The sequence below is a fragment of the Carettochelys insculpta genome, chromosome 3 (assembly GCF_033958435.1).
Source record: "Carettochelys insculpta isolate YL-2023 chromosome 3, ASM3395843v1, whole genome shotgun sequence".
Classification (NCBI taxonomy): Eukaryota; Metazoa; Chordata; order Testudines; family Carettochelyidae; genus Carettochelys; species Carettochelys insculpta.
Genome location: NC_134139.1, coordinates 104,403,687 through 104,424,279, shown reverse-complemented (window position 1 = coordinate 104,424,279; position 20,593 = coordinate 104,403,687). Strand labels below are relative to the sequence as shown.

The 20,593-nt window shown below is 41.4% G+C and overlaps 1 protein-coding gene across 7 annotated transcripts in view; it reads right to left on the bottom strand.

The window, feature by feature from the left end:
* Positions 1-8,911: 8,911 nt before the first annotated feature.
* Positions 8,912-20,593, bottom strand: part of BCLAF1 (BCL2 associated transcription factor 1) — a 35,000-nt gene continuing 23,318 nt past the window's right edge. For 2 of the 7 annotated variants that reach the window (XM_074990503.1, XM_074990506.1), the window contains exons 11-13: positions 14,609-14,755; positions 10,457-10,666; positions 8,912-10,295 (exon numbers count right to left, since the gene is read on the bottom strand). In XM_074990503.1, the coding sequence (XP_074846604.1) occupies positions 10,290-10,295; positions 10,457-10,666; positions 14,609-14,755 (363 nt within the window). In that variant the 3' untranslated portion in view covers positions 8,912-10,289. Of the gene's footprint in view, positions 10,296-10,411; positions 10,667-14,608; positions 14,756-20,593 lie in introns of those variants that run through there. The other 5 variants (XM_074990502.1, XM_074990501.1, XR_012645035.1 and 2 more) reach the window with 4 other exon arrangements.

The following is a 20,593-nucleotide window of genomic DNA, read 5'->3' as shown; positions in this document are numbered from 1 at the left end:
AACGGCCCCAGCGCTCCCCGCGCGAGAGGGATTTACCCCTGTGCGCGTGACGCGCCCTGCGCAGCCCCCTCCTCGCTTGCTCGCGCTCCTTCAGCCACGCAACAGCGCAACGGCAAAATCAAATCAAAACCCGCGCCTCGCAAGGCAGGCTGGGTAGAGCGCGTAGGGGCGTGACGCACACACTGAACGGCTAGCGGCCAGGAGCGTGGCAGAAAGGGAGAATTCTATGGCTGAACCAATGGGAAAGCGCAAGGAGGGAGGCGTCATGACGTGCCCAACGCAGCCCTCACGGGCGGGGAGGTGTGCTTCCGGGGGCTGGGAAGGGGCGTTCGCTCCCAGCCTGGAGCAACTCTCACGCGTTGGGTGCCGCTGAGGCCGGGCAACGTGTTTTAAAAGCGGCGTGGGGAATTTATGCTGCTGTCCCCTTGGGGCGTCTCTGGCGCCTGAGACAACAGTTCGTTCCCAGAGCTGCCAAGCCATAAACGGCCTTAAGGCTTGAACTCACAGGCCCAGGTTTAACAGGGCAATGCGCAAACCACTGAGCTCTCTTTCCCCACCCAATTAAAAAGATCATTGAGATACACATCTCCTAGAACTGGGAGGGAGCATGAGAGGTCAGCCAGTCAAGACCGCCGCCCTCTTGGCAGGACCAGGCACCCTCACTGGCATGTTTGCTCCAATCCATGCATAACTGTTGCACCATCTCACCAAGTCCAGCTAGCCTCTAAGCTAGTCAGAGGCCCATGTGAGAACTCCACACCGGACCCCAGGGAAGAGAAAGCCTAGTCTGTCTCCTGCCCTACCCCACACCCCATCAGTTCCCTGGCTCTCCCCCGTTGCTTGTGAAATTTGACTTATACAGGAATTGCAAGACCACAACCCCTGGTGTAAGTCAAGGGTCTGCTGTATTTTAGGTGTCATACCAAGTAAGTGTGTCATACCATTTTAAATTTTACTTTAAAAAGTTAACTATTCCCCAAAACAGCTAATCCACTGATCATTAAAACTGGATTTGTCTGAACTCCATTTTAGTTTCTGAGGAACACAGTATACTTTTGCTGTGAAGTGTGTTTGAGATGGGGCACATCATGCATGGTGCTGCTAGGTGGATCCTGTGTACCCCTTAATGAAAAGATTCATTCCATGTTCAGTCTATCTCATTGTCCACGTTATTGCCTTACCTTAGCTCTTCCTGCTTCCAACGGTATGGCATGAGGGGAGTAACCTAGGGCAACTGCTCCTACCATTCTCACTTACAGAATATAACCAAGAACCACTTTCCCAGTTCCAGCTTTGAGAAGAGGAACACTGTACAGGAAGAAACATTTGGTTGAGAACCTCACTGCTTTCCTAGTGATTTCAGGCTGTTTAACATGTTTTCTTACACCTCTTTAATTTGTGAGACCTGCCCACCCTGAAGATTTTGGATCAGAAAGGAAATAAGTCTTATAAAAATCTCAGAAATTGCCTTTTTAAAATCTGACAGTCATATTTAAGGCCTCAATTTTATTATAGTTATCTGGTGTCAAAGTAGTAATAAGGAACTTACAGTTGAAGACAGTAGGTGGAGGTAGTCTCACACTCACTGTGTCTACACTACAGCAATCTGTAGAAAGATATCTTCTGACAAAACTTCAGTCAACAATGTGGCGAGACTGCCAAGTGGATCGAAAGAGCAATCCATTCTGTCAACAGTGTGACTGGACTGCCTGACAGCTCTCACCAGAGCAGTCAACCAGAAATACAACGACTGCCCCGTATTCCAGAAATCCTCACCGTAAACAGAGAGCCCCCAGAACATCTAGGCCCCATCTACACTAGCCAAAAACTTCAAAATGGCCATTTAGAAGTTTACGAATGAAGCGCTGACATACATATTCAGCACCTCATTAGCATGCGGACGGCCACTGCACTTCGAAATTGACATGGCTCATCCAGACGGGGCTCCTTTTCGAAAGGACCCCAGCTACTTCAAAGTCCCCTTATTCCTATGAGCAGATGGGAATAAGGGGACTTCGAAGTTGCTGAGGTCCTTTCGAAAAGGAGCCCTGTCTGGATGAGCCGTGCAGCAGCGAGCCGCATCAATTTCAAAGTGCCGCGGCCACCCGCATGCTAATGAGGTGCTGAATATGTATTTCAGCGCTTCATTAGTAAACTTCGAAATGGGCATTTGCATGGCCATCTCGAAGTTTTTGGCTAGTGCAGACATAGTCCTAGACTGGCAAAAAAACTCTACTGTAGAGACAGCCAATTGTCTTATACGCTTGCTTCATTCCCAGCATCTTGTTTCTCATTTTATAGTCTCTCACCTCAACCACGTGCAAGTCTACAACCAATGAGCCTGTGCTAGCTCATGATGTCATTGTCAGACAGACTACGAAGAGTCTCTCACCTCTACTGTTGTGTTGAAGAATTCAACTATGTTTCTTTCCTCAGGCTGATTTTGAAGTCATTCTCTCACACGGTCTTATTATTATTGCAGTATATATTAAGTCAATGACTCTACCAGCCTCTCATTCAAACTTGGTTCTGGCTAAAATGTGTTTGTTTCTTGTGTAGCTCATCAGATGCCTACTTACATGCTACCATCAATGAATGGGGAAAAAAAAGACACCCAGGAAGTCTCGAAATTTCTGTTCTGAAGCACTGAAAGTGTTCCTCACCCACACACAAGTACCTTGGGGGCATACTGAGATCTTCCAGGGCATACATCAACTCACCTAGCTGTTTGCTAGTTTTACAACAGGCTACATTTAAAAAAAAAAAAAAAACCACACCACCACACTAGTAAAGTCAGTACAATCTAAAAATTCCTTTAAGCAATGACTTATTTCTACTACTTCCTTGTGACTTATGGTGAAATGTAAGTACAAAATATCTATTCCAATTCATGTATTTGAGAATAAGATGGTAGAAATTCGCCAAGTTTTCAGGAGTAGTTCGATATTTTTTGCAAGTAGTGTTTAAGTGAGGTGTAACTGGGTGGCATGCAAAGGAAATTTGACTCCTGAAAAGAGTACTCTAATCTGGAAAGGTTGAATAGCACTTGTTCCAAGACCTCTGATTACCTTAGGACCATGTTTCTCAACTGATGGTATGCATACCCTTAGAGTACATAACAGAAGACTTGATAAAAAGTAAGTAGCTGGGGGGGGGTTACTTCATTTAATACAGGTTGAAAAACACTGCTGTAGAGGGGGGGAAAGATTCCATGCTATCACAACCTCTTGCATGGACCATTAATATGATTTCATTTATTACATTGCTATTAAGCAGCTGGATGAGATATTTGTTTAAATGTTACTGGTCAGTTAGTAAAAGCAGCATAATTTAATTTTGCACTCGAGTCCTGTAACAAGCTAAATTTAATATTTTAAGGTACAAAAAACTACGTTCACATTGTCAAATACGTCTTTGTTTGCAAACTCTTAGTATTCAAAGTACTTTCCGTCACTTTTGCAGGCATTTCACTTTCTTTCAAAATATCCTTCCAATTATGAAACAGAGAACACCAGAATTATAAAGTGACCAGTCAACCATGCACCTTATTTGGAACTGGAAATACACAATCAGGCAACAAAAAAAAGCAAGTACAGAATAGTTCTGTACTAAATGTAAACTACTAAAAAAAGGAAAGCATTTTCTTCTTTGTAGTAAAGTTTCAAAGCTGCATTAAGTCAATGTTCTGTTGTAAACTTTTCAAAGGACCACCATATTTTGTTCTGCATCACCTATAATCTCCATCCCAAAGCGTCTGGTAACTGGAGGTTCTACTGTATGACAAATTACATGACTGCAAAGTTCAGAATGTGAATGAAAACTAAGATGTTAGAGGGAAATGAACAAAGGATTTTAATGCCTACTAAGGAATAAGGTATGAGCCAGAATGGGGTAAAGGTGTATGTGTGAAGAGACGGTTAGCAAAAGGGACTGGATGTTCAGAGTGAGTAGACTTATGAAGCATTAGAACTTGCATATTTCTGGAGACAGGCAAGGTGTCTCAGCATGTTTGTATGTAAAATTAGCTATTTCATTATTTTTAATCTTCAAACTACTGGATCCTGAGGTGAGTCATCACACCTGTAATAAATGGGGAAGCTGGGTATCAATATTCCAGACTGGTGTTTAGTCGTCACCAGCATCTTTATGAAGTTGTCTTCATGGCTGCATCTACAATACAGTCCCCTTTTGAAAGGGGAATTCAAATGAGGCAAATTGGAAATGCAAATGAAGCACTGATTTACATATCCCATGCTTCACTTGCATAATCACACTTTTGAAAGAAAAACAGCAGTGTAGATGGCGTTTTCAGAATAAAACCCCTCTTTCAAAACTACCCTTCCTAATTTTTTTCCAGGAAGAAAGGTACTTTCAAAAATGGGGTTTTATTTCGAAAGAACCCCATCTACACTGCTATTTTTCTTTCAAAAGACTTCCCCAAATGTGATTATGCAAATAAAATATTAGATATGCAAATGGATGCTTCATTTGCTTTCCTCTTTCAAAAGGGTATTGTAGACGCAGCTAATATGTCTAAAACTGAACAATTTACCAAGAAATGATTGGAGGGACAGAGAATTTCTTTTAAAAATAAACAAAGTAGTAGCAAGATCATTCAGACTCATCTAAAAGTGCAGAGAATCAATTTATTTAGCTTTAAGAGCCAAGTGTCTTTGAATGAAATTAAGTGGCAGAGACAGGACTATTAAGCATGATTTCTTCCTGGATCTAGATAGGAGCACCAGGCCTCAGGAGCAAACCACGCCCAAAAGCTTTCATCCATGGCTCTTCTGGTCAAAGGTACATACAAGCAGAGATTTTTTTTCCTCCCTTTCATTCACTCAACTAGAAAGATACAACTGAACAGAAAATCATCCTGACTTTTATCCAGAACAGGAAGAAGAACTAGAAAGCAAGCTGCTAACTAGCCTCAAAAAAGAATAGGCAGCTTCCATGTGAGGTGGAAGCGCGCACACACATTACATCTGAAGTTGAGTGCTGCATCAGCCATTTCTGTACACCGACTGAAAAAAAGTGAGGGAGGCCACTGCATCCGCTCCCTCTTCTGCCAATGACAAGACATCACTGCCCCTAGCACACAAGATGCACTCAGATAAAGAATTCTGATCAAAACCTATAGTAGCTAAGCTGTGGGCACCATAGTTAAGGTAAGAAATGAATTTCCAAAAGGTGTCAGTGAGCAAGGGTAGGCAGAAGCCTATTGCAGCCTGCAGTTCAACTGTTAGCAGCATTTCAAAAACTGCTTTGAGATGTGGCAAATCAAAGTTAGCAAGCCACCAATATTGACTGAAGTGGGTAGCAGAAGCAAACCAGTTTATGACTCAAGCTTCCCCAAGCTAGATGGGATGCGTTTTGAGCCGGAGTAACTCCCAAAGTAGCTGGATTCTGTAAGGCAGAAATGAGCTGCATAGTACCAGGCATTTTGCTTTCTTCCCAGGAAGACTGGGGAGCTGAATGCCAAAACAGACATTAAAAAGGATCTTGGAGCTGGTATCTGGAGAAAAAAAATTGCAAGATCCTACCTTTAACACTTGCAATGGGCAAAATTACACCACAGATGTCTCTGAAAAAGAATGGCCTGACTATGATATTATAGAAGAGGAAGCAGATCTGGCCTTATGAAACTGTTGTGTCAATGCTGTCCACCAATAACTCATCCAGACCAGTGTACCTTAATTCAAAATTCAGCGTCGCTATTAAAAGACTCCAGTAAGAAACCAGATAATTCTCACTACTTTTCCTGTGGAGGTGATCCCATGTTGGTCTTCGACTTCTAGCAAGAGAAGTACAGAATGCACTGAATACGCACATCAAACAGGTACTCCAGAATCATCCAATAAATTCAAGCACAACTATTACTTAACAGTTCCAAGAAGAATGTAAAGACCCTTACTCTTCCTATTAGAGGACTATATTACATGGTAGGAATTTAAGGCTCTCCCCTAATTAACTGTGTATTTTCTTACGTGGCTTCTCCAAGAAAATCTGCAACTGAAATAGGACGTTTGTTTAGAACGCTTTCTAGAAAAGCCAGGTCATAAAATAATTTACCACTTCCTATCTATTCTGTAATCCAGAAGTACTGTCAATGCTGATAGTGGACTGCTCCATTCACACTATACTGAAGGGTAGCAGGTTTCTGTTATTTAACCTTCAGTTTGCCCCAAACAGAGAAAGGATGTTTTGGTGATAAATTTGGGTCTTGTGAATCCCAGTTTAATTCCTACCTTTATCACAGACTGCCTTTGCAACTTTAGGCAAGTCACTAATTGTGCTTCAGTTTTCCTTCCGTAAATGGTATAAGACTCTCCAATCTGGGCTATTTAAGTTAATAAATCCCTTTAGACAGGCAGACATTCTTATGCTATGGACATAAAGCACCAAGCAGTGTGCTTTTAGTTGGGTCATCTAGGCACTACTAGTACTATCAAGTGTCTAACAATTAGGCTGCTGGAGCATATTACTTAGATTTGTTGCAGTACGAGCAGACTCTACTGCCACCAGTGAGTACAGCAGACCCAACCCCTGCTGGAAGCGCCAGGCTGCCCCACTAGTACCCTGGTTCATGTCATTTAAGGGAGGGGGGGCTTTGGAGAAGGGCTGCAATGGTGGCAACAAGGGATGAAGGAGTGGGGACAGTCCTAGAGACAACCCTGAGTACAAGAATTCACAATTTTCTTCATATAGTCCAAGTCTATCCCCACTGGTTTATTTCTAAGCTGCCTTTGAGTTTTAGATTCACGTTAACTTTTAATTGTCAGAGTGAACCCGGCGATACTAGTCTCTGAAAGATCTCTGTTATGGTTTTTCCACTCCTCCTGTCATTCCCTCTACTTTAGCTTACCAGAAGTCTGCGTGAAGAACCTTAGTTTGAAAGCCAGAGGAATAATCAGTTTTACATTCAGACATCTCAAGAGTAAAATCAGATCTTGTAACAGGTAAGGTTTGTATGACATTTCTACAAATTATTGTAGCAGAAATGGAACAGAATGCTCCGTCTTTTAAGATATTCTAATGGCTCTAATATTTACTTAACTGTAACACTTGTTCCACTGCTTCCTTCTAAAAAGCTGTAAACAAGACTGAAAGTTTGAACATTTTTATAAAGACGTGAAGTTGAGCCATCTTTTTCCCCCCATGACCCCTCAACCTTCCCTATTTATATTAGCAAAGTTAGATACTGTGTATCTATGTTTTTATTACCCATTGCTGCCAGTAAGGAGCCAAGATCATCTTGTGGGGAGGAACTATTGCAAGAACATACATAAAAAGCAGTATGAGGTGTTCCCGTAGCTCCTTTCAGAAAGAGGGTACAATATTCCAAGGCAAAGTGATGTACGGTAGGACAACACTAACGTCATACAATCGTTAAAATTAATGCTGCTATTCATATATAATTTCAGTTTGAGAAGTTGTTTTATTAGACAGCTCAGGTAATTCGTTTTATCACTTACATTCATCTGTTGCTGAAAAGGTTCATTCCCAGCTCCAATTGCAGAACTGCCTTTGTGTTATTCAGTTCAACTTACTATATATTGCTTTTCTGTGCACACTTTTCCAGGTAAAATGTCCTATGGAACTGCGGCATATATTTAACATCTTGCCTACCAACCATTTTTGCATTCAAAAAATTAAGTCAGATAGTGATTGTGGGGTGGGAAAAAAAACAGTTAAATTTATGCCGAGATATCTGAACGGACAGAAAATTGAAGATGTCATAACTCTAGAGCATGGATGTTCATACTGGGCATAGAGCACTTGGTAGGCCAGTTCTGTAGCATTTGCTGCTTGTGATTTCTGACTATGATATTTAATTGTGCCTCTGGGAACTACACTACTTCTGAAACATTATATGTGACGCATAAATACAAGACACCACAGCGTGATCCTGGATTTTCAGATTTACTTCCCTGTCTCCATTAAGACTGAAATAAGAATTTTAAGTGTAATAGGGAATTCTTACCCAATGTAAATAAGTCCCAATAGGAAGGGAATAAAGCTAAAAAGTTGGACTGTTAAGATCCACAAAACTGAATGTGTAACGACAAAGTATTGTCATTTTCTTAATTAATTAGCCAACTAGATTTTATGAAGAGGTATATCAGACCTCATATCATAGAACTGAGATCTGTATTTCACACTAGCTCTTTCATTTAAATCGCTGCAGGTGTTGTACATCCCACTACCAAGCTCTCCAGATACCATCAGTTCACATTCACAGGGATAACCGTGTTAGTTATCACTTACAACATTTCCAGAAACAGAGTTATATATTACTAAATGTGCGCTACTGTATCACCTAAGGAAAAAGAGATATGTGAGCCTTGATACAAATCAGGCTTTACAAGTTGTCTTTTGACCATAATTTTACTGCTGGCTTCTGGCTGGTAGATGTGAAAAAAATTTCTTAAGCCCTGTATTTATGGAATTAAGCAGGCTATGTTATAAACAACATAGCTTGAAACAGTTTGAAGGCTTCCATTTAATACTTTACTGCAAATTCTACTTTTACACTTCAGTGGTACAACTTTCTTTGCTTTAACAAAATGCTTTTAATAAAATACAACACAGCACTTTGAACTTGCATCCTTAATTTAGTACTAGCAAGATTTTTAAAACTGTGTAAACTTTTAGTCCTTCGTTTGTTATTGCTGCAACAAACGTTCTAGAAGCACAAGTGATTAGTCTTAAATTGTTAATTTTAAAATGTAATCGCAAGTTAGTTTCATTTTGAAGTTTAGATATGCAGTGTTTTTCAAATATTGATGTGGAATGTATTTTAGAACTTCCGCTATCTTTAGCGTATAACAAGTTGAAACAGGTTAAGATGTTCAAGTTTCTGTAAGATGTACCAAAGTGGTCAGGCACAAATTTAAGCATTTCATCCTTTTTAAAACTTTTAGATTTTTATTCCATGTGAAACTGTAAACGTAATAGAGAATTCACACTTGCTGGAATATATACCTGAAGAGGCAAGCCCACACAGAAGAAACTGAAAAGGCAATTTTATGAACTGGAACAAAGACTGACAAAAAGGGCAGCCGGATTAATAGTGCCACAAAAATTTTGACTAAAACTCTTCAAAACACGTAATCTTGAGATTGTCATTTCATATTACTAACTGTGGTTGAAAACTTTTAAGATATCAACTTTGTGCTCCATTCATAAGACTCCATACATTATGCATGCAAAGCCTCAAATATACTACACAAGTTTTCTTAAAGGTAACTGTTTTCCCGCTAGTGGTTTACCTTGTTCTGTCATATGCAAAAATGGAACATGCATTTGGAATGTAGGACAAATCTTCCGGTTACAGTGTATAGAAGTCAAACTACTTTTTGGGCTGTTGCACAAACAGTTGAGGCATTTCCCCAGTAGCAGTATATGGACGGAGAAACGTAGCACCTTTTATGCTACAACTATACGTGTCAGATTTAGATCTGTTCAGAAGAGAGCTCCCATCGTGGGGGTGGTCTAGAAATGTGAATGTATGACAATGTTAATATAGGTTTGTACACATCTTCATCCACATTCATTTTAAGGGATACTGAAATACTTTAGCTCTCAAATATGATCCACAGCAAGTTTTCTGCAATTATTAAATCAGGCAGTGAACTGCATTAGTTTTGCAGTACAGTTCCCATCAAACTATGGTTCAGATTGCTTTAGCAAGCTAGAAGTCTTTTCAAATATATTTCATTTCAATCTGTTCACTGTGAAAAGCACTTTTACAAAACAGACTGGCTTAAGGAGGCAATCTTTCAAGCACCACTCCTGGGTGGCAAAAACAAAACACAGATTTTGCTCTGATTCAGTACATTTTAGGAAAACACTAACTCCATTGTGACTGAGTAGAACTAATTTATCAAAAAAAAAATGCTCTTCCAAGGTTTCAGGTATGCAGCGCTCTAAGTTTACTTCAGAATAAAACACAGTGTCATGGGGGGGAAGAATCAAAACTTGAGTTGCACTTCACCATATTTTTTGGACAGAGCAGAATTACACTGTATATAACAGACAGTAAAAGTTCTTAAAAGTTGATAATTACAAATATCTTTTCACTTTCTACCTGTACGATCATCAACATACAATTTACTATATCAAGATCTCTAAAGGCTTAAAACAAAAAACAAAAAAATTCCTCTAAACTACTTTTAAACAGTAAAATTTTTAAGTAAAATGCTTACATTCATTTGATGACAAAAAATATTAAAAATGATGCATGGGTGGTGCAAGGGCTGCTTTTTCAGCTGGAATTTTTCTTCATATTACTCCTGTAGAAATAAAGAAAACATGGATGAGTTGCCCCCATTTGTCCATTACTGAAACTATATGAAAATGTTTAATTGAAAATTATTTTGTCAATTTTATCACTTAAGGTATAGTGAGGAAGGAAATCTGTTCTTCAATTCAGCAACAAGCCAGAGTTTTCTACCTTTTCTTCTTTGCGTCTGTCCTTTTCTTCATTATTGTCCATTGTTTCTTCTTCTTCTTCCACAAGCCCATCCCCTTGGTATTTGTCATGTGTCCACTTTGGACTGCTACCTGATTTTTTGATGTTAAACCGCCCTCTGCCACGCTGGAAATTGCCACGGCCTCTTCCTCTTTTGGCCCAATAATCCACACCATCATCTCTGTCATCATGCTATGGTAACATAAGTCAAACAGAACAAGGATGAGTTTGTAACACACCAATCATGGTAACATCAAGGCACCTTAAATTGAATGCACCATCAGGTATATTTAGTACATAATCTGTACATGAGACGTTTTCCAAGGAATACACTAGTAATTTACATTCATTGTTTAAATCTATATTTGATAAAACATGTCCTTAAATTTGTACGTTACTCTAAACAAACATTTGAAATATGTGTTTAAAAATGATGGAAGTCTTCATATATTTGGGAAGACATATTTGAGACATGATCTTATCCTTGATAGGAAACTTCCATTAACGGTGGGCAACAACCTGTTAATGGTATTTGCCAGCTTTAACCTTGTCACTCTGTTTTCACAATCTTTTGCCACTATTGGAAGTGCAGCGTTTCACATGCTACATGCTATATCCTGCTGCTGGTGACAGTATGCAAGAGAGGGGGCAATTCAATAGCTTCCACACAACTGTAAAAACAGAAGTTAGCTACTAATTAATAGGCAAATTCTTGTAGCCTCTCGTCAAAAACTTTTATTTTGGCTGATTTTACTTGAATAACCACAAAAATCTTATTTCACAATTGTACAAAAGCTCATACAATTTCTTTTAAGCAAAAGTGGTAACATGCAGCACTCTGAGAACCTATCTGTGTAGTAAAATCACATTCCAATGTGATTTTAATGCAGTTTTCTCTATTCATTATTTGTAACATTATTGGGAAAAGTGTTTAACCTTAAGAATTTAGTGCAGCTATTGAGGAAGACAGAATATCTTCCATTATCTGCTTAACTAGAAAACAAGATTTACAGGTAAATCCTCCTTTTGTAACTCTTCCAAACCTCACTAAAATTAACGTTGTATAAATAAATTTTGAGTACATGACAATGTACAAGTTTCAAAAGCATCTGAATTTTGGGAGGGATAGAGAGATTCAGTTGTACTTATATGAGGTAACAGCACAGCAGAAGTCCTAGGCTTCATTCATAAAAACAGTTAATCCGTTCTCTGAGGAAGAAACAAAGTTGAAGTATTCTAAGGATCCCAAAAGTGATCTTCCCAGTTAACTTTTCATGATGGAAAAACAGTAAAGTTCTTGCTTAACTGCATTACAATTCCTAGTGGTGGAGACATTGCTGTATAAAACGCCATAGTAATTCACTGACTAAAGTTCAGACAGTACTATTCACATGCTGAAACGTTATCAGAAATCAACTTGTAATTTTTACCATTTAATACTATAGTATTTTCATTTTATTATCATTTGATAATCCATTTATTAAAGAGCACAACTAGAAAAAAGGCTTTATATTCAACAAACTAAGTGATATCTTGGTCAATGATCTTAATACCCTACTTTTGATACCAGTACAGCAGAGCAATATTTAAAAGACATCACAGTAATTTAATGCATCTCACTACTCAACAGTGATCAGCAGGACTGCTGCTACCAGGGCAATCCAAGTGTACTGTGCCTTCCCCACAGTGCTCTACTCATGACAAGCCACTTTTGAAGGACTCCCTGGCACAGCAGAGAGCTCAAACATCAGTTTTGGCTTTAAACCTGCTTGGGGGGAGCAGGGGTAGAGACTCTTGAATTCTGAGTAGTCTGTGTGTGTTTTAACATTATGGGTTGGGTATGGTAGGCTGTCACTCCTCTTCTTCCTCACCATCCCAAAGATGGGGTAAAAAGCAGAAGTAGTGGGGGATGTCCTCTCTGGCTGCATCTACACTTCCGAAAATTCAAAATTTATTAATATCAATTTTGTAATTCTGGAATCTGTAAGTTTGAATTTGACCATCCTCATTTCCCACATGCTCCTCATAAAGTTGACTCATTACTGCCACACTCAAATTGGTGAACATCGACTGTTGCACTAGCGCATTGTGGAACCTACCCCACAATTCCCTCATCCGCATAGCAATCTGGGAATGCTCGCTGGTCTCTGACATCTTCCCACATTGCATTTTCCTTATTCTCCTCCCGTGCTAAGCAAGCATCCATTTTTCCCATTGAAAGGAAGGAAAAAGTAGGGCATCCACACAGATGGCAAAAAAGTTTACAGAAATGTCTTTCTTCTGTAGCTGATTTCTCAATTGGCCATCCACTGAGTGTCCCTGTCCCGTGATTGCACTGGATCCCTGAAAATATGCCGATCTCTTAAAATAATACAGGGACCCAGACTGTATTCTAAAGTTAAAACGAAGAGGATAGAAAAGTCTAGGAAAAAAGAATGTTTGACTTTCCCCCTTCACCCCACAGATATTGCCAACATGGGTGATGTCAGCGAAATATCATACACTGAACTTATAACACGAACATGAATCTCAACTGCCCTCCCACCCCCACCCACCCATGTTTCTGAGGGGTTCAAAGCATGAAGACAGAGATCAGCAAAAAGATTTTATAACCAAAATATAAAACCAGCAGGTGTCTGCAATGGACAGCAGGCTCCCGAAAATTTTTGGCAGGACGTGGGGGGTGCTGTGGGCTGCAGCTGCTAAAGTAGTCCCCCTGGCTATCTTAACTGCTGGGGAGGACTTTGCCCCAGCAACAGCCAGCCCCAGTGGTCTCATGCTATGGGCATGCAGGGGTTCCATGGGGGACCAGTTGAAGTGGTCCTCCCTGAGTATCTTAGTTGCTGGGTGAGACCTCCCTATGGTGGCAGCAAGCCCCCAAATCTCTTAGCTGGTGCAGGAGACTTCCTCCCAGCAGCAGCAAGCCCCCGTGTATCTTAGCTGCTGGGGGAAGACTTCCCTCCAGCAGCAGCAAAACCCCCAGTATCTTCGCCTCTGGGGGATACTTCCCCCACAGCAGCAGCAATCCCCACTATGGGTGTTGGGGGTGGGTTCTGTGAGGGTCCAGTTGAAGTGGTCCTCCCCGAGTATCTTAGCCACCTGGGGAGACTTCCCCAAGGTGGCTGCAAGCCCCAGAATATCTTTTCCACCCTTGGAGCCCGAAGTGCATGCAATCCATGGCACGGTGCTGCCTGGCAGCATGGTCAGCACTGAATAGCAGGCACATCCTTTTATTGGGTCAGGGCTACCCACAGGATGTGGCTGAGCACAGGAAAGACCCAGACTGTGTGGTGCCTGTAGGAGAGGGAGGAGAGTTTGCACTCAAATGTAAAGCGCTGAGAACAAGCTTCTCAGCATCTTACGCAAGCACAACCCCCACAACAGCCTTGTTGCCACATGGTGCAGTGGGGCAGTGGCTGGCACCGGACAACACAGAAAAATAATAAGCATAGACACAAACTCGAACTCCCTGCAGGGAGTATTTGTAATGGGTAGATGCACTCACAACACTAATAGCAAAGACAGACAGACATTTCTCAGGCTCTCATACAAACATGAGCACACAGCCACAGGCTTGCTGCCCCCTCTTTGAAATTCATAGCCTTCTTGTTACTGAAGAGCAGCAGCCAAAGCAGGCCAGTGAGAGGCATTGTTGATTACATATGGGACACCTCTGGAGACTAATAAATTCAATTTTAAGCCATGGCACTTCCACACTGGCCTTTAATCAAACTTCTGAATATGAGCTTGATGCTATAACTGTCAGGTAACTGCGATATTGTAATCTCGGTATTAGTGCTCCCTAAATTGAGCTAATGGTATTTACAGTGAAGAGACAGTCACGTGCTAATATCAAGCTAACTGCCTTAAATTCGAATTTAATCTTGCAGTGTAGACACCGCCTCTGAAATGAGCTGCTACTGTTGTTCACCATTCCACTGTACAGGGATGTAAGGGAAGCACATCCTGCATCAACTAAGAAACCTGATGCTGTCGGGGTAATAAGCTAAAATCATAGCAGCTAACTGTATGGAAGTAGCATGCACATAGACACCATCTCATTAGTATTAGTTATAAAATATGCTTTGATAGAAAAATACATGCATTATGTATAATAAGATTTCCAGCACCCACCAAGAAGTATTTCTTGCTTTTTGGGGTGTATTCAGGATCCCACTCTTCTTCCTTCGGTCTCTTTTGAAAAGTAGCATTTTGGTTGCTGGGACCAGTATTTGTTCCAGCAAAAACTCCTCTGGCTCTTCCTCTGCCCCTAATTCGAAACTGATTAATCAAAGTGTTTATATATTTAAATCAATATGAATAGGGTCACAGAGCAACTATTCAAGTTCAACTGTATTAAATATGTTATTTCTGTATTATCTTCTCAATTAGAAGATGAACATAAAACGGCATTTTAAGAATTCACATGTAATATCTTTAAGTCTAAAGTATTAAGCCTTCATTTTGAGTTAATAATCCTTTCTATTCAGCTGAAGTGCAGTCAAATACATTCATGGAATTTTTAGTATATGTTCACCCATAATGTAAAATTGAGGGAACTGACTGATCAAAAAGAGAGCAAGACCGCAGAAAAGAACTGGAGACATGGACAGTTTACTACTTTTAGCTGAACAGAATTTGACTAAAAAGACCAGTGGGAGATTCACATGATTCATCTAGACACTAAAAGCAACAAACTAAAATGGAGACATAATTTGGAAAGTACTGGATATATAGTACAAATTGAACCTCTCTAATCCAGAACCCTATCGTCTGCAACACCTATAATCCTGCATTTTAGTTAGCTGAATGACAACTTATAATGGATGTGGCCAAGTTTCCCGTGGTCCCAAAAAGTTTGTTTCTACACATCAGTCCTGGCTCAGTGTTCTGTGCTGTTATTTAGCTGTAATTTACCCTTAAATGTCCTCTAAGAGGCAAGTAAGCAAAGGAAGTGCTGGTTATGTTGCCAGACAATATTGACCTCTCATGGTCCGACAAATTATCTCGTCCAGCAGTGGTCAGGTTCCCAGGATGCCAGAGTAGAGAGGTTCAATCTGTATTTAAGATGAGTATACAAGAATGTAAGTGGAGATTTTTGAAAGGTATCTGGAATATGTTAGAATAAATGCATAAATTTAGGAAATGGTTGGGCCTCTGAATTCCTATGAACCGTCTTCATTGAAAAATTAGAGTATGACGGGGATATGATCACTGTAGAAGAGGAAACAGCATTTGAGAAACAGAAAGTTGCTAAAAGCAAACCCAAGCAGCTAATTCCTGAAGTTGGAATTCCATCAACATCAGTTGGTCTACTGAGGCTACTTCGTAATCCTACATTAAAAAGGTAGTCTAAGTAATACAGCCTGTCATCATGCTACCATTGTAGACCTGCCTGTTTCAGAGCATGACAGAAAAAGAGGGGAACACTTTTAACAAAAAAGCTCCATTTTCAGTCTGGGAAGAGCTCACATGAAGAAATGTTGTGGCCGCAGGCTTCTATTCACTCTAACAAAATATAAATGCTCACATTATGTCTAGGAGTTTAAATAATAAAATTTGTGTCTCCTTTTGTAAATAAGTACTGCAGGCTACCGTTAGAAACTTCAGTCATGTTTTTTGGCAAATAGACATCTTTTAATTTGCACCTAAGTAGCTCTTCTTCATTTTGGCCACCGTGCAAGGCTATGCCCAAACATAGAAGGTAAGATTCTGTTGCACATTAGTGTTTGATTTTTTTTTATTTTTTTTTTTAACACCTAAAAACCAAAATTGTGGACTGAATAGCACACGAGATAAGAATATTTCACTTGTTCTGGTATTATCTACACAAAAGTGCCAGTAATCTGTCAGGCCTGTTCTTTCAGATACCTCTTGCCACAATAAACTTAGGTTGGCTAATAAGCTTATGTATAAATATCACTAAGGCCATGTCTACACTAGCCCAAATCTTCAAAATGGCCATTTCGAAGATTACTAATGAGGTGCTGAAATACACATTCAGCTCCTCATTAGCACGCCAGCAGCCGCAGCTCTTCAAAATTGTTGCGTCTCGTCCTTTTTGAAAGGACCCCCATCTGGACAAGCCGTGTGGCAGCGAGACGTGGCAATTTTGAAGAGCTCCAGCCGCCGGTGTGCTAATAAGGCGCTGAATATGTATTTCAGCGCCTCATTAGTAATCTTCGAAATGGCCATTTGCATGGCCATTTTGAAGATCAGGGCTAGTGTAGACGTAGCCTAAGTGTCTAAAAGGTTTTAATCAGCAAGGAGTGCCATTACATCTAATTTAAAGCATCCTGCAAGTTCTTACTGCACAATCATCAGTTGTCAGGAATGTGTTTCAGACGTGCAATTACCAGCACATCTGCCACCTAAATTACATATGTTGCAATATTTCTTTCACTACACTTGTCTAATTTAGTTTTCAGATTATAAAGATTTGAAGAAGCTACAAGTTTTATTAGGAAACTCTTCCACAGTCTAATAACTTACTAACAGGAAGACTTTAATGGTTTTCAACCCTAACTGTCCCTTTCAGTGTTATCCCATTATTCAACGCTATATACCTTTTTATCATGCTAAATTCCTCTTAGCTAAGTACTTGTGAAAGCATGTGCCTTTTAGTAATTGTACGGCACAATCACACAAATTTAAATTTATTAATCTTTTCTTTTGTGTGTGTGTGAGAGAGAGAGAGAGAGGGAGAGAACACTGAGTCCTGTGAATATGTTTGTTCTTCTCTGGATTCCACCTTTTTAGAAATGAGGTGCACAGAACTGAATACTGTTGCATGTGCAGCACACCACAGTTGTACAGAGATGGCATATTGGCAATAGATTGATACCTTTTAATATGCAGCTGTAAATTGCATTTGGGCATCTCTGTAGTCATATAAACAATGTTTATGTTTAATCTATTGTCTCGTTCAGCATAGCCAATTCAGCGTCACTGGTTACATGAAGGAGACCATCTCAGGACTGTTTAGTTATTCCTTCAAAAGAGTCTTGCATGTTTGGAATTTTTCATGAGATATAGCTTAGAGTGTTCAATATTACAGCTCTAAATTGGCTTACTTCCTGACTATTTTCCTAGTCAGAGGGCTCTTTTACTGCTTTTTTGGTTCTCACTGGCATTTGCAGATTTACCAGTTTAGAATCAGTTAACTATATTAATGTGCTGTTTACACCCTTTTATTGAGCAGTGATTTTTTAAAAACCCTTGTCTGTGGTCCACACACTTCCAAATCACAGGACAGTAGTGCCTTGATTTACAAGAGGGTTGCATTCCCATGCACCCCTATGTAATCTGAATTTTGCATAATTTGTGGGGCAGCATTTTTCCCTGGCAGAACATCTGGAGCTCCTTTTGAAAAGTAAGTCCTGGGGTTGGGGGGGCAGTTGGAGCAGGTTAAGCCTGGCAGTGGGTTGGGGACATGGGGATAAGCCTGGGGTGGGTTAGGGCTACAGGGAGACAGAGGATGGAGCTGAGCTGGAGCCTTGCATGGAGGGTTTGAACTGGGGCCAGTTGGTTAACAAAGAGTGTGACGTGCCAGGGTAGTGAGCCAGGCCACGGTGGGTTTGAACTGGGGCCAGAGAGTTTGAACCAGAGCCATGCATGGGAGTGGTGAGCCGGGCAGCAGGGGGTTTGAACTGCAGCTGCACATGGGAGTGAGGAGGCGGGTGTGAGCCGGAGCCATGCTTGGGTGATGAGCTGACGGGGGGGGTTTGAACCAAAGCCACGCGTAAGGGGTGATGAGCTGGAGCTGGGTGCAAGGGTGGGATGGGGTCAGCTGGAGCCTCGCACAGGTGGTGAGCAGGGCTGAGGGGGCAAGGGTTGAACTGAGGCTGCGCGAGACCAGAGGAAGTGGGACTGAGCTGCACTTAACTCGCATAAATGCAACTTAAGTGCAACTCAAAACCACACATTTCGAGAGTTTACTGTACTACCCACTTTCCAGCCTTCAACTAGGTAGCACTGCTGCTTACAGTAGTCCAATCCAACAAATTCAGGCTGTGTCTACACTACTGAGATAAAATCAAATTTAAATGAGTTAAGCTTGATATTAAAATGTCATCGCCTTCACTGTGACTACCATTAGCTCAAATTAGCGATCCCTATAGTGATAACAAAATGTTGACATTACCAGACAGGTATAGAATCAATTTTGAATTTAAAATTTTGAATAAAGGTTAATGTGGAAGCACCAAGGCTTTAACTCGAATTTATCAGCCTCCAGAAGTGTCCCATATGGATCCCACAAAGCTATGCGGTGACCTTCCACATATAGCTGCTTCCTTCTCTGCTGCTCTCTATCCAGGTGCGAAAGGATGGTCACAGGAAGCCTGCAAATTTTTGATTGAATTAGGATCTGAATTCTGCAGCGCCCAGGCCTGCAAACAAAGGTCTGGACGCACGGCCAACGGAACCAGGCAGGGGTAGCCAGGGATGACAGCACAGCTACCTGCCAGTATGCCATGGTTTCCCAAACTGGGGGGCATGCTAGGGGTATGAAGAAATTCGGGGGGTGGGGGAAGGCATGAGTCAACCCAGCCCTCCCCATCATTGCCCCTACTCAAGAAAGGGCCGGCCTTTGTTTCCGTCTCTCAGCCCCTGCCATTTTAGGTGGACAGCCTGGTGCAGCTGCTATAAAAAGCAGGCAGCCAGCCAAGTTCCACATGGAGCTAGCTGCCTCCTGCAAAGGGGAGTGAGTGTGGGTTTGGGCAGGGAGTGGGGGTAGGATGGGGTTAGATGGGGGGCTGGAGGTGCCTGGCTTTGGAAGAAAGGAGGGGCTTGGACGGGCAGCTGGCCCCAGCAGCACAGGTCTCGGGCTGGTGGGCGGGCAGCTGGCCCTGGCAGCACAGCTCAGGTGGCTGGCTCCTGCAGCGCAAGGCACAGGCATTTGGCGGGCAACTGGCCAGCCCCGACTGCATAGGGCTCAGTTGGCTGCCGGGGAGCTCTGGCAGTGCAAGGCTTGGGAGAGTGAGGGGCTGGCACGGGTAGCCCTGGCAGCTGGGGCTGCACCAGGCACCCGCAAGGTGCAAAGGCAAACTTTGTGCTTTTTTTTAAAGTTTTAAATGAAAGTTTTATATCAAGTTTTTGTGTTTATTTTAAATTACAAATTGATTTTTTTTTTTTTTTGTTAAAAGGGGGGTTGGATGATGGTAAAGAAGAGATGGGAGGGCGTGAGAGTTTCTCAGAAATCAAAAGTGGGGGGTTCGTGATGCTGAAAAGTTTGGGAACCCCGGGGCTATGCCAATGTCCGCAGAGGACATGCGGCACAGGGAACCCGGGCAGGTTTGGGGGAGGTCTGAATTCTATTACTGGGTGCTCTGAATTCTGGGACAGTGTTTTGCATTCTAGGATTCTAACATGGAACACCCAAAGCAACTGGGGCTAAGGCACTGTGGGACAATACGCTGCTCACACCATCCAACTTGCATAGGGCAATGGGGATGTGTAAACTTGACACAGAAAAACAATGGGTCAAATTTCAAGAAGGATTGTGGACACAAATTTGAAATCAGAAGAACAAAGTTTAAAAAAACAAATCGAATTTATCTTGTAGTGTAGACGTAGCCTCAGAGAAACACTGAAAAATAAAGGCAGCCATGCTTTCCCCAGCACAGCTGCTTCATGGCTCTGTCAGATGTATGAATTCAGCCATGTATGTATTTGTGGATAACAACAAAATTGAAGAGACAGCAAACACTGAAGGAGAGAACCTAACCACAACGTGACCTCCAAAAACTGGAAGCATGGAGGAAGGCAACAATGAGTAAAATAGTAAAAATATATTTTAAATCCTGCCGCAAGTAAAAGAAACCAGCTGCAGACAAAAAGAAGGAAGAAGTAACCGAGCAGCCTCACCCTTAACAAGGGTTTGGGTTTTTTCATCTCTCTAATACTGTCCTCATATGACACTTCTCTGTAACCCAAGGCTATTACTGCTGTGACAGGATTCTTGGAAAGACTGTTGCCTAAAAAAGGCTCGCTCTTTTGCTGCAAATATGAAGTGTTTGAGACTTCTTATTCTGAATAATTAAATAATATACTACACCAGTGTTCCTTAAACTGTGTTCTGCAAACAACTCACAGAAGTGCTGCAAGTGTTTGGAAAAA